The following is a 14782-nucleotide window of genomic DNA, read 5'->3' as shown; positions in this document are numbered from 1 at the left end:
GTGGGGAGCTGGCCCAGTATATTTGGGAGGCACAGGTTGGTGAGGATCACATAAGGGGGTGTGGGGGGCTGGCACAGAGACCAGGTAGTCATGCAGGGAAAGGGAGATGAGGGCAAGTGCTGAGGCAGGGCTGGCATAGGGAGTGGAAGGAACAGCACAGTCAAGCTGAGGTGAGATGAAGGGGGGCATCAGACTCTCATAGGGGCGGCATTGGGAAGGGCTGGCACAGACAGGGGGGCGCCAAGGTGTGTGGGAGTCTGGTTAGGCTGGGGCACAGAGCCGAAGGGGGTGGGACGGAGAGAGTAAAGAGGAGCTCAGCCCGGGCAGGTTGAAGTGAGGAGAGGGGTTGGCCCAGGGAACGGGGGCGTCGCTGCGGGCGGGGACAGAGGAGACCCAGCCGCTCCCTGCCCGCCCGGCGGGTTGTTGCTGGGGCGGGAATCCCCGGCTCGCTCCTTCCGGGTGCAGGCGCCACCTCCGCTCCGTTCCCGGAGCGTGAGGCGCGGGGGAGGTTTCAAAGCGCCCCCGGGGCCGCTCGCAGGAGTCTCTGCTCCCCACTATGTCGGTCTCGCCCGCGGCCCCGCCGGGGTCGCTGCCCATTAACCGGCTCGGAGAGCCGCTGCTCCGGCGGCTCAGTGGCGTGCTGGACCGCGCAGCTCCGGGCAGGGGCTGGAGAGACTTGGCGCAGCGAGCCGGGAGCCACGGCAGAGTCAAGCTGAGGTGAGGGCAGCCCCGGGGGCAGGAGCGGTGGGGGGCTGGCGCGGGGGAGCCCGAGGGAGTCGGGACAGTGGGTCTGGCGCCGGGCGGGGGAGAGGCACATGGGGCAGGCTCAGGTGAAACGAGCAGCGGCGGGAGCCGGGCACAGGGTGGGGGTGGGGGTCAGGTGAGGCTGTGGCTGCAGGTCATAGAATATCAGGGTTGGAAAGGACCTCAGGAGGTCATTTAGTCCAACCCCCTGCTCAAAGCAGGACCACTCCCCAACTAAATCATCCCAGCCAGGGCTTTGTCAAGCCTGTCCTTAAAAATCTCCAAGGAAGGAGACTCCACCACCTCCCTAGGTAACGCATTCCAGTGCTTCACCACCCTACTAGTGAAAAAGTTTTTCCTAATATCCAACCTAGACCTCCCCCACTGCAACTTGAGACCATTATTCCTTGTTCTGTCATCTGGTACCACTGAGAACAGTTTAGATCCATACTCTTTGGAAACCCCTTTTAGGTAGTTGAGAGCAGCTATCAAATCCCCCCTCATTCTTCTCTTCTGCAGACTCAACAATCCCAGTTCCCTCAGCCTCTCCTCATAAGTCATGTGCTCCAGCCCCCTAATCATTTTTGTTGACCTCTGCTGGACTTTTTCCAATTTTTCCACATCCTTCTTGTAGTGTGGGGCCCCAAACTGGACACAGTACTCCAGATGAGGCCTCACCAATGTCGAATAGAGGGGAACGATCACGTCCCTTGATCTGCTGGCAATGCCCCTACTTATACAGCCCAAAATGCCATTAGCCTTCTTGGCAACAAGGGCACACTGTTGACTTGTATCCAGCTTCTCGTCCACTGTAACTCCTAGGTCCTTTTCTGCAGAACTGCTTCCTAGCCATTCGGTCCCTAGTCTGTAACTGTGAATGGGATTCTTCCGTCCTAAGTGCAGGACTCTGCACAGGAAGGGGAGCGCCCACGGGGGTCAGGTGAGAGTGTGTGTCAGGGTTCCTTCCCCACTCTGAGCTCTGGGGTACAGATGTGGGGACCCTCATGAAAGACCCCCTAAGCTTATTTTTACCAGCTTAGGTTAAAACTTCCCCAAGGCACAAATTTGCTTCCTTGTCTTAGCATCGCTGCCACCACCACCAAGTGATTTAAACAAACAGTCAGGGAGGGCCACTTGGAGCCCTGCCTTCCCCAAATATCCCCCCAAACCCCTACACCCCCTTTCCTGGGGAGGCTTGAGAATAATATCCTCACCAATTGGTACAGGTGAACACAGACCCAAACCCTTGGATCTTAAGAACAATGAAAAATCAATCAGGTTCTTAAAAGAAGAATTTTAGTTAAAAAAAAGGTAAAAGAATCACCTCTGTAAAATCAGGATGGTAAGTACTTTACAGAATAACAAAAGACTCAAGAACACAGGGGATTTCCCCTCTAGGCAAAACCTTAAATTTACAAAAACAGGGATAAATCTCCTTCTTAGCACAGGGAAAATTCACAAGCTAAAACAAAAGATAATCTAACGCATTTCTTTTCTGCTATTACTTACTATTTCTGCAAGACTAGATGCTTAGTTCATATATAGTTTAGGGAGATGTATTTTTCCCTGCCCTGTTTCCTGGCTGGTTCTGAGAGAGACAGACCAAAACCTTCCCCCACAGATTTGAAAGTATCTTCCCCCCCTGTTGGTTCTTTTGGTCAGGAATCAACCAGGTTATCTGAGCTTCTTAACCCTTTACAGGTAAAAAAGGAATTAACCCTTTACAGGGTAAAGAGGGATTTTATGCTACCCTTAGCTGTATGTTTATGACAGGTGGCTGCGGGTCCTGGCACAGGCAGTGGGAGAGCCCTGGGGGGGTCAGGTGAGGGAGTGGCTGGGAGCCTGGCACAGGGAGGGGAGAGCCATGGGGGAAAGGGGTCAGGTGAGGCTGTGGCTGGGGGTCCTGGCACAGGGAGGGGAGAGCCCACGGGGGCTAGGTGAGAGTGTGGCTGGGGACCCTGGCATAAGCAGTGGGAAAGCCCTGGGGTGTCAGGTGAGGGTGTGGCTAGGGGCCCTGGCACAAGCAGTGGGAGAGCTGTTGCTGGGGCAATGTCACCTCAAGGAAGAGACTTTGGAGCATGTAGTGAGGAAGCCACAATATGCTCTGGTGAATGCTCAGGCAAGGAGTGCATGGCATGCACACTTGGGGTGCTTTAGCAGTGACAGGTGCAGATTCTCAGTAGATTCCTAGCTGAGTGCAGGGGTGGGCACCTGCTACAGGGAACAAATTAAGGATCCATGCAAGGCTTGACACAGAGACATAAGCCACTTGGGGCAAGCGGACCACGTGAGCAACAGATTTGCTGTATGCAACATGTGGTGATGATCTGTTGTGATGGGATGCACTGTCTTATTGGTTTCATGCTTGTGGCTAAAATGCCCACTGTTCTTATTCTGTAAGGTAGATGAATTATTCTCTTGGCTGGCACCCTTTGCAGTTTGGCAAAGAAGTTTAATGATGTAACTGCTTTGCAGAATAAGTAACCTACAGTCTTAAGTTGTATATCTCCTGTTCTTACTGAGACAACAGGAAGACAAACATGAAAACTGTTGCAAGGGAAAAAATATACTGGTACAAATTGGTCTGCTTTGTATTCTTCCTGCCAGGATGTCTTCACGCTCCTCTGCTGCTGAAGTTTATTGAATCTTACATTACATTAGTGTCCTTTTTTCCCCAAGAGTATAAAAACCCTTTCCCATCACAACCTTATCAATTATTCTGTAGCAAGTACACGGTAATTAAATAAAGGGGTTCTAAACAGACCTTTCTTGTGGTGACATATGACTTCATGTATTTCCAAAACTTTGATCCTCTCCTAATTCTTCACATTTTGAGACTATCCAGAAAAGGTTAGAATACTCACTTCTGTGATTAGAAGTGGCTCTGAAAGCTTAAGACTGAAGTTTTAATGCGTGGATCTCTACATCTGGAATTACAGATAGGCAATGAAGTGTAGATTCATCAAGTTTAAGAGCAGAAGGGATCTTCGTGATCATCTAGTCTGACCTTCTGCACATTGCAGGCCACAGAACCGTATCCACTCCTGAAATAGACCCCTAACCTCTGGTTGAGTGACTAAAGTCCTCAAATCATGGTTTAAAAACTTAGTTACAGAGCATTCATCATTTGCACTAGTTTAAACCTCCAAGTGACCCATGCTGCAGAGGAAGGCAAACCCTCAGACACCCCTCCCCCCCCCCCCCCCATGGTCTCTGCCAATCTAACCTGGGGGAAAATTCCTTCTGACCCAAATATGGTGATCAGTTAGATCCTGAGCATGTGGGCAAGACCCGCTAGGCAAGTGTCTAATATTTAATCTTTCTTAAACTAGAGCAGTAAATCAGTGATGAAAGCATCACATCTGAAATAGTGTCTTCCTGGAACCATAGTTTAAATCCTGCTATTGGTGACTCATTGTTTATTGCTTCTGAAGGAGGCATACTGTAAATGGAAAGGTTTTTGCAAAGGTATTTGGTTTTTCAGAAGAGATTGTGAAAAGAGAAGTCCTGCCTACAAGTGTAGGAGTCTACCCAGTGTATTGGGTAGAATTGCCATTCACACAAATATCCTTTGTGTGGCATGCAGTTCACCTTCATTTCAGGCAGCTTAATTAAAGTGGTGGTGTATGATTTGTATACAGTTGTCATGTGTTTAGAAATCCTTTTGACCTGAGATGCTGCATATGTGTAAGATACTTTAAATACTTCCAGGAAACAATATAATATAGAACTGGGAACATACCTCACATTAGTGGAATAATCTCTGCTAGATTCATATATGTAAATCCACCGCTTAATGGGAGTCAGAAGTGTACATTAGGAAGATCTTGTATTTGTAGTAATGAACACCAGATTCCGATCAGTAATTTCCCCTGAAAAAAATTAATATTTACTTTCATATATTCAGTTTTATCAATATTTCCTTACAAGGCCATCTCATTGGGGGCAAAATTAGGTAGGAGTATAGTACAGAGATCAGGTTTCTCTTTCTCCATTTTTAATTGATCACTTAGCATGCATACAAATGCACTTAACATATTTGTTTTATTTTAATTTTTGCAGTTCTCTGGAGTTGGAACAATGTTCTCTCAAAGTACTGGAGCCAGAAGGAAGCCCCAGTTGGAGTCTCCTGAGGCTACTGGGTGAAAGAGGTTGCACTGTGGTGGAACTGATGGAATTCTTACAGGCCCTGGAACACACAGAGGCTCTTCAGTATCTCAGTCCTCCAGGTTAATTTTCATTCTTAAATTCACCATTTATATGCATTATGCTGGATACTCACTGGGGTGAAGGGTCCTATAGTGGGTAGAAGAATTTATAGGTAAAAGCTAGCAATGCTATTTAAGAATCCAGAATAGATAAAGTGTTAGGAACAGGTGGGCAGAACAGAAGAGTCTGTTGTGAAGGGTATATTTGGGAGGGAAGGTAGATTGTTTGCTTACTTAGTTATTTAAAAAGTAAGGTTTTTTTGTTTGTTTTATTTTTACTACTGTAAGCCCTGCAGCCAGGACCACACAGAAGTCTGGAAGAGTGGATTCTTTTCTCTCTCGTGTATCAACAGAACTGTCACTGGTCTACACTTAAAATTTGGATCAACCTAACTGGGTTGCTCAGGGGTGTGAAAAATTCACACACCTGAGTGCCTTAGTTAAGCTAGGGTTACCATATTCTGTACCTCCAAATGGAGGACACTCCACGGCCCCCGCCCCCGCCCCCAGCCCCGCCCATACCCCCTCCCCAACCCCGCCCCCTCCCCAAAGTCTCCGCCCCCTCCCCTGCTTCCCGCGAACATTTGATTCGCGGGAAGCCTGAAGCAGGTAAGGAGGGTGTGGGGGGGAGGAGGCGCAGCCCAGGCTAGCCCCCCCGGCGGCTCCAGCCTGGGTCGGCTCGGGCCCTGGGGTGCCGGCCCCGGCCCACCACCCCCGGCCCGCCCAGCACTGCCGGACCCCGGCTCCCCGCCGGCCCGGCCCCCCGCGGGCCCGGCCGACCCGGCTCCCCGCCGGCCCGGCCCCCCGCGGGCCCGGCCGACCCGGCTCCCCGCCGGCCCGGCCCCCCGCGGGCCCGGCCGACCCGGCTCCCCGCCGGCCCGGCCCCCCGCGGGCCCGGCCGACCCGGCTCCCCGCCGGCCCGGCCCCCCGCGGGCCCGGCCGACCCGGCTCCCCGCCGGCCCGGCCCCCCGCGGGCCCGGCCGACCCGGCTCCCCGCCGGCCCGGCCCCCCGCCGGCCCGGCCGACCCGGCTCCCCGCCGGCCCGGCCCCCCGCCGGCCCGGCCGACCCGGCTCCCCGCCGGCCCGGCCCCCCGCCGGCCCGGCCGACCCGGCTCCCCGCCGGCCCGGCCCCCCGCCGGCCCGGCCGACCCGGCTCCCCGCCGGCCCGGCCCCCCGCCGGCCCGGCCGACCCGGCTCCCCGCCGGCCCGGCCCCCCGCCGGCCCGGCCGACCCGGCTCCCCGCCGGCCCGGCCGACCCGGCTCCCCGCCGGCCCGGCCGACCCGGCTCCCCGCCGGCCCGGCCGGCCCGGCCCCCCGCGGGCCCGGCCGACCCGGCTCCCCGCCGGCCCGGCCCCCCGCGGGCCCGGCCGACCCGGCTCCCCGCCGGCCCGGCCCCCCGCGGGCCCGGCCGACCCGGCTCCCCGCCGGCCCGGCCCCCCGCGGGCCCGGCCGACCCGGCTCCCCGCCGGCCCGGCCGACCCGGACCCCGGCCCGGCACCATGCCCCCGGCCCCGCACCGCCGGCCCCGGCCGAGCACCACCCAGCCCTCCCGATTTTCCCGGACATGCCCGGCTTTTGGGGATTTCCCCCCGGACGGGGATTTGAGCCCCCAAAAGCCGGACATGTCCGGGAAAATCCGGACGTATGGTAACCCTAGTTAAGCCGAGTTAAGACCCACATTGTAGACCTGGCTAGGTCAATGGAAAAATTCTTCACTCAACCAAACTGCTGCATGGGAAGGTGGATTACCTATATCAATGGAAAAACCCTTCTGTCGATGTAGGAAGCATCTATGCTATAGAGGCATAGTGCCCATACAGGTCTGCCTACCGGGGGGCAATTGCCCAGGCAATTGCGCAGTAGCGGCGGCTGGGAGCCCCTGGGCCCTTTTAAATCGCCTGAGCAAGCCGCAAGGCTCCTAGGCATGTCCAACCGCTCCAGGCCCTGTGCTTGGGAGGCCCCATGGGCTGGCGCGATTGGCCAGTGCAGTCTGTCCTGTAAGTGACAGGCAGTCCCAGAAGTGATGGATTTGTCACTTCCGCCCCAGGCTCTCCACCCTCTTTCCCCCCAGGATGGCCCTGGCCCTGGGGCCCGGAATTGCTGTTGGCGGGCCTGTGCCCATAGTATAGGTATGGCCTAAGACTTCTGTTGACCTAGCTATTGCCTTTCGGAGACGTGGATTAACTGCATTGTTAGAAAAACCCCTTCTGTTGATGTAGGAAGCATTTAAACTATGGCACTACAGCAGCATGGCTGCCATGCTGTACCGTGCAGCTGAAGTGTAGACATAACCTGAGTAAACTTATTACTGAGGTTGGAGCCCTTGTTGTTTGCAGCTGTCCTTTATTACACAAAACAAGGCTAACAAAAAAAAGGGGGAGGGATAGCTCAGTGGTTTGAGCATTGGCCTGCTAAACCCAGGGTGGTGAGTTCAATCCTTGAGGGGGCCATTTAGGGATCTGGGGCAAAAATCTGTCTGGGGATTGGTCCTGCTTTGAGCAGGGGGGGTTGGACTAGATGACCTCCTGAGGTCCCTTCCAACCCTGATATTCTATGATTCTATGAAAATGGGGTGCTGATCCTTAATTTGGGTTCCTAGATGCTATGCAAATGATAAATTTCAACAGAATTCTTGTGTGTTAAAATAGCAAATCTATGAGGGAGACCACAATTGAGCAGTCATCTTGCTGAATCTAGTCTTTTACTGTGTTTTGATGATATCTCGTTATGAATTCTAGATAGTAACTAATGAGATATTTCACAAACAGAAAAAGTTAATGTATATACAAGAGCAATAGTCAGAATCATAGGTGAGTTTTGTACTCCTTGTCCCTCATTTATGAGAATAAATGTGTTTTTCATTACTACCTATAATGTATGCCAAAAACACATGGCCAAATTCTGTTTTGTTATATAAATTGGACCCCTAACATTAGCTTTTATAGTTTGAAACCTTAAATCTGTGTAGAATTCATACAGCAATTGTTGTTTTAAGAGACATTAATCTAGTTAATTAGTTATCCTGTTCTGTTTCTTAAATCGGCTATGTGGGAATAAGTGTTTTAGACTCACTGTGCCTACGTTTTTACAATTGAATTATTGCTTTTGCCAAGATCAGTATTAGAACTGCAATGTGTTGCTTTGTGTAAAAGGAGGGTAATGTGAAGAATTCAAAGGTATAATGAACTTTTGTGACAGTCTAAATGAACGTGAATCTGCGTAAACCTACTAAGGCCAGGTCGACACTCAAGACTTTTGTAAGTATAGCAAAGTCGGGTACGGAAGTGATTTGGGGAGATGGGGCCACATTTCTATACTGGGAAAATCCCTAGTGTAAGTGGAGAAATGTGGGCTTGACAGAAGTACCATTACGTGGATACATAATTGGTTAAACAACCACAAACAAAGAGTAACTATTAATGGAATGATGTCAGATTGGAGAGAGGTCTCAAGTGGGGTTTCACAGGGATCTGTTTTGGGCCCGGTGTTGTTTAACACCTTTATTGGTTATCTGGATGTAGGTATAGAGAGCATGCTGATCAAGTTTGCAGATGACACAAAACTGGGGGGTGATTTGCCAATAGTTTGGACGATAGAGCTAAAATTCAGAGGGATCTTGATAAATTGGAGAACTGGGCTATAGACAACAAAATGAAATTCAACAAAGACAAATGTAAAGTGCTACACTTAGGGACGAAAAACCAAATGCACAAATACAGAATGGGGGAAAACTGGCTTGGCAGCAACACTGTTGAGAAGGTTCTGGGAGTTGTGGTGGATCACAACCTCAACGTGAGTCAGCAATGTAATACTGTTGCAAAATAAGCAAATGCAATTTTAGGTTGCATTAATAGACGCATAGCATGCAAGTCATGGCAGGTGATAGTACTGTACCACTCTACTCTGCACTGGTTAGGCCTCAGGTGGAGTACGGTGTCCAGTGTTGGTCACCAGTGTATAGAAAGGATGTAGAGAAACTGGGAAGGATACAGAGGCCAGCGATAAAGATGATTAAAGGGATGAAATGCAAGGCATATGAGCAAAGGCTGAAGGCTAGTTTGGAAAAGAGGAGATTAAGGGGGATATGATCGTAGTCTTCAGATACTTGAAAGGCTGCCATAAAAAAGATGGAGAAAAGTTGTTCTCTTTTGCCACAGAGGGCAGGACAAGAGGCAATGGGTTCAAACTACAGCATAGCAGATTTAGATAAAATCTCAGGAAAAACTTCCTAAGTGTAAGTACAGTAAGACAATGGAACAGACTGCCTCAGAAGGCTGTGGAAGCTGCTTCACTGGAGGTTTTCAAAAGGATGTCTTGGATGGTGTAGACACAATAAATCCTGCATTTTGGCAAGGGGTTAGACTAGATGACTCTTGCAATCCCTTCTATCCCTATGATTCTAAGTGTAGTTATACCAACATAAAGTGCTTTTGCCAGTATACCTTACTGAATCTGTAAAAGTTATATTGGCAAAAATCACATTTTTGATGGTATAAGCTGCATCTACACTAGGAGGGTTTGCCAGTATAGCTATAGCAGCAAACTCTTTCTAGTGTAGACCTGGTCGGAGTAAAAGAAAGTGTAAAGTAATGAACAGGTGAAAACATGGGGGTTTCTGCTTTTGTTTTGGGTGCACAAGGAAGGAAGGAGAAATCTCATCCCCTAGGTTATGCTTGTGGGAACATAAACAATGATCTGGTCACGCTCTGCAATAACAGTAGCCAGGGAAACAATTCATTGTGTGTGTGTAAGGAATGAGTATACCTGAGAAGGAGAATGTTAAAGAAATTAAGATGGTCCATACATTCCTTTCTCTAGATTACTTACTGTACGCCCAAAATGTGCAGTCACGTGCAGAAAAGAATTGAAATCTTAATGTGCTCTATCTTGTTAGGGATATTCACTTAAGATACAATCAGGCAATTTAGTAAGCTATATGCTTGTTGGAGTTAGACCTTCCTATGGTCTAGGACCAGTACTTCCTTTGATATTGTGCCTCCTTTGAGCAGGATGCAAAGAAGTTGGCTCTGTTTGTAATGTCCAGGAGATCTGTTTGGGATCTGATTAGACTTGAGGTACATTTACAGTGCAATAAAAGACCCACAGCATAGTCATGGCTGGCCTAGGTCAGCTGGCTCAGGCTGCGGGGCTAAAAATTGCAGTGTTGTAGATGTTTAGGGTTGAGTTAGAGCCTGGACTCTGAAACCCCATGAAGGGGGCAGGTCTCAGAGCCTGGATTCCAGCTTGACCCCAGACATCTGCGTTGTATATTTTAGCCCCACAGTCTGGCCTCTGAGCGTTAGTGCCACAGATTTTTTTTATTGCTGCGTAGATATTTTAAAAGGGTTCCTGGGAAGATAACTTCATTGATAGAAGAGCTTTATAATGGAACAGAAAGCTGCATTTAAGTCAGTTGGGTTTCCTATCCCCATAGGAGTGTGGCAAGGCTTTGTTTTATCATCATTGTTCAATATTAGTGTTGATGGATTGATGGATAGGTTTTGAGGGGGCAGTTGGAAGTGAGCTGAATGCCAGTTTGCTTTGAGATCATGAATGACCTTGTCTTTTTGGCTCAGTTTGGTAAATTGCTGCAGTTTATGGCCAGTCTGGTCAGGCAAGAAGCAGCATGCATTGGTTTGGTTATTAATCCAGATAAAACTAAGTCCCTGGCCATTATCAGGCAGCCTCTTCCATATTACAACCAGCTCAATATTAACCTTTCTGGACAGAACATCAAGCAGGTGGCAGCTGTCAGATATTTGGGCACAGTGTCATAGATAGTGCTGGAGGATGCTTGAAAGATATAGATGCTTGTATAGCAGCAGCAGTTGCTGCTGTGTTTCGGCCCTTCAGAGGCCTCTATTGAGACATTGTGATGTCAAGCTTGCTGCAAAGCTGTGGGTCTGTAGAACCACAGTTACACCAACTCTGTTTTATGGCAATGAAATATGGGTGATGAGGAAAGCTGGAAGAACATCAGATTAATGTTTTTGATTCATGTCTTTGTCCACTGCTTTATATTGAGTGGTAGGACAAGATTAGAAATGAGGATGTTCCAAGCCAAAGCTAGCAACCACGTCTATCAGCATTGGCTTTTTTGTTAGGGACATATTAGAATGGAAGATCAACAAATTCCAAGGAGTGCGTCAAGGAATGCTGCTACACAGGTGATGATCGTAGGTGTCAAAAGCTTAGTTGGTGTGACAAGATAGCCAGTTTTCAGAGTAGCAGCCGTGTTAGTCTGTATCCGCAAAAAGAACAGGAGTACTTGTGGCACCTTAGAGACTAACAAATTTATTAGAGCATAAGCTTTCGTGGACTACAGCCCATCCAAAGAAGTGGGCTGTAGTCCACGAAAGCTTATGCTCTAATAAATTTGTTAGTCTCTAAGATGCCACAAGTACTCCTGTTCTTTTTGAAGATAGCCAGTGATGGACATCAACTGAATATACAACCACACCACTTTAAATGCTTTGCCAGAGATCAATTTGGGTGGTGCTCAGTTTGCAAGAATGCCATGTCCCTTTGGGATTTCCCCTGATGATGACTGAGATCCTTTTTTGTAGTGGATAAGATCAAGAGTCTATTCCTAGTATTGAAACAAATAAGCAATAAAGAAAAGTTGTCTTATCCTGTCCCAAAAGATATCCTGTCACACCTGGACAACTTGATAAATGACTAAAGGGGACTCTTTGGATAGGGTGACAACTGTTCCTGTTCATCAGCTTCCTTTATCACATAAAACCTTAATACAATTTATTTTAATAAAGTCATCATTAGACATTTGCAGCAATGTCATCTAGGTGATACTGATATACTGTTCTCAGCCAGCCCTGGGTTGGTCTCAGTCAGGGTATGTCTTCACTAAAGAGAGAACTCAAGTTACCTACGTTAGAGTTACAGCTCTTGAGTTAACCTAGCTTGAGTGAGAGTGGCTGCTCTGCAAAATAACACTTAAGTTGCTGTGTCCACACTAGCACTGCACATACTTGTGGGTGGCACTAAGATTTCTGGGGACATATCCAATGGATCTTAGTGCTGTAGTAATCTGAGCTGCACTATGAATTGGTCTGCAGTATAATGTGCGAGAACATGTCTGTCCTTTCTGGGCCAGCGGGGGGTGAGGGGTGACTCATGGGAAGTCACTGGAGGACTAATGGCACTCAAGTGCTGCTAGCCTGTATCCACTCTTCAGAGTGGTCATGAGAGCAGCTGAGGTGCTGTGCTCACTTGAGCTTTTGCCTGTGTCTCCTCTTGGGCAAGCCAACTCAAGTTAAATGCACCACCACATTCAGGCCATTGTCTACACCAGTGGTTCTCAACAAGGAGTACACAGAGGTCTTCCAGGGGGTACATCAACTCATTTAGATAGCTGCCTAGTTTTACAAAAGGCTACATAAAAAGTACTAGCGAAGTCAGTACAAACTAAAATTTCATACAGACAAAATGAGAAAGTAACCAATTTTTCAGCAATAGTGTGCTGACACACTTTATATGTCTGATTTTTGTGAGCAAGTAGTTTAAGTGAGGTGAAACTTGGGGTACACAAGACAAATCAGACTCCGGAAAGGGGTACAGTAGTCTGGAAAGGTTGAGAACCACTGGTCCACGCTACAGATCCCTTGCTGGTATGGCTGTGGCAGCATAGCAGTTCCGGCAGACCCTGCTAGTAGAGATGTGGCATAAGCTGGAAGAACTTCATCTGCTGACATAGCTATACCTTTGCCCCAGTGACATTGCTGACAGAACAGTGCTTCTGACAACACAGCTATAGTTGCATCTACATTGGGGTTTTTCTGATGTAGCTGGCTGAAGTGTGTGGGTTGTTGTCCCCTGCTACGCGCCCGCCCCTTCTCTCACCGCCCTTCAACCCCCAATGTTCCTAGTCCACATCCGTGCTGGCAAAACTTTGTAGTGTAGACCAGGCCTTAAAGTAGGGATGTTGGGTATGTACACAAGTCAAAATGGGGCAACAATCTAGTTAAGTATGCAGTGAAGACAAGCTCTCGGAGTCTGGGAAGAGCAGTTACAGCTTTAGCAACCTGATCCCTGTTGCATCTCATGGCTGTAAATCACTTCCTATCAGTGGTGGCGTTGGACCTGAGTCAGACGAAGCCAGAGTGAATGTATCCCTATGTTGGTGACTCAGCAGGACACCCAAATTGGTATGACTTTCCAGGACTCACTCTCAGATCTGCTGATAGGCCAGCCTATGACAATATGTAGTTCATTCTAGAATGAGGACAGTACAATCCATCAAAAAGGTGTAACCTCATCTATCTTATTTAACTAAGGGTTATTTGGCTAGATCTGCTGGCTTAGAGTGACCCTGATAATTCAGACCCCAAGGTTTTGATAAAGACAAAGTAAATGTTAAGACTGATTCTAACAAACAGCTTTTATAAATAGTAGAATTTTCCTGGGTTTGGGTTCTGTAACTCCTGATAATTATCCAGGTTTTTACTCCTAGAAACTTGGATTGGCCCTGAACTTTAGGTCAAAATGTACTGGTAATTCGCTCAGTTGGATCTGATGATCCAAGCAAGATTGATTGCACAAATTTACTTGAATGTTGTGTATGTTTCTTTTTTAAAAATTGGTGACTGGATCATTTTAATGTCACAATTGAGTAGCTGTCTTTGTTAATTATCATGGGTGTTGCTATAGACTTTTCTTTCTAAGCTTAGTTTCACCCTAAGCAAATTTTTCCTGAACCTACACATCAACTGAATAACCTGTTAACTATTCATGCTATAGGGTAGTCTCTTTGAAAGTGATGCACCTGTGCAATGAAGACAATGGAGTTGCACAGGTATAACTGAGGGTACAATTTTGCTGGAAGAATCTTCTTACTGGTGGTGATGCCCAAGAAAATAGACAAATTTATCCATCATCTTCACATGTATAGAATATTGCTATGTGTGCCTCCAGCAATGGCTTACCTGCCTGCTGTCTCAGTTTTCCCCCAGCTAAACTAAAAAAAAATGAACCTTCCCCTTTTGGGATGATAAAAATCCAAACAATATCTTCCTTCCCTGTGTCATTCATTTGCCCGTTCTGTGGTAAAATCAACAAACCAAATCCAAAGAAGAAACTTCCTTCCCAATCTCCCCTTGGTTTACTGGCTCCCTATTCAGGAAGGACAAGGGCTCAACTGGCAGACTGTGTGCAATAATACTGCCCAGTCTTCTGTAACCTCAGTGAGTCATACTGGTTGAAACTCAAGCAGAGGTATTTGCTGCCTCAAGTTCTCTTCCCATGACAATGCAGGCAAGTCAATCTGAATTTGTTCAATGTTGAGGTTGAATTTATTCAGAACTGACACTTAGGGTCAAATTTTTTACTTGTAAACTATGTAGAAATCGGTGAAAGATGACAAACAGAAATCGTGACACAGCAGTTTTAGCCACTTTTCAAGGTAAAACCACACTTTGACTTCTGTATTTCATCTTTCAGAGGAAGTTCATGAAGCAGTAAAACCCATTTGCAATCTCCTACAGAGTAGTGCAAAAATTATGTATCTTAAAAATATTCTTATAGTAAGAGGTAATTGTATTATGCTAAAAATTCTGAATCAGTTTTCTCAGAACTTGCTAGTGTTACTGTAATATCTCCACAGAATTTGGTTTTCTTACATATTAAAATGTTAGTGACAACTGGAGCTGATTTAAAAGAAATTTCTGGAAATTTTTGAAAATTCAGAACTTTTTTTTTTTTAATGCTTAAGTTTGTTCCAGTTTTTCTGTAGAAGTATTAACTTTTTTTAAAAAAAAATCTTTTTCAAAATTTACGTTTGAAAATTAAATGATTTACTTAAGTAATTATAAGGT

The 14782-nt window shown here is 47.7% G+C and overlaps 1 protein-coding gene across 3 annotated transcripts in view; it reads left to right on the top strand.

Moving 5' to 3' along the window:
* Positions 1 to 473: 473 nt before the first annotated feature.
* Positions 474 to 14782, top strand: part of MALT1 (MALT1 paracaspase) — a 68208-nt gene continuing 53899 nt past the window's right edge. For all 3 annotated transcript variants that reach the window (XM_054033054.1, XM_054033053.1, XM_054033052.1), the window contains exons 1-2: positions 474 to 717; positions 4807 to 4973. In XM_054033054.1, coding sequence (XP_053889029.1) covers positions 557 to 717; positions 4807 to 4973 — 328 coding nt within the window. In that variant the 5' untranslated portion in view covers positions 474 to 556. The remainder of the gene's footprint in view (positions 718 to 4806; positions 4974 to 14782) is intronic.

Source organism: Malaclemys terrapin, chromosome 6, assembly GCF_027887155.1.
Source record: "Malaclemys terrapin pileata isolate rMalTer1 chromosome 6, rMalTer1.hap1, whole genome shotgun sequence".
NCBI lineage: Eukaryota > Metazoa > Chordata > Testudines > Emydidae > Malaclemys > Malaclemys terrapin.
This window is presented reverse-complemented; position numbering and strand designations above follow the sequence as displayed.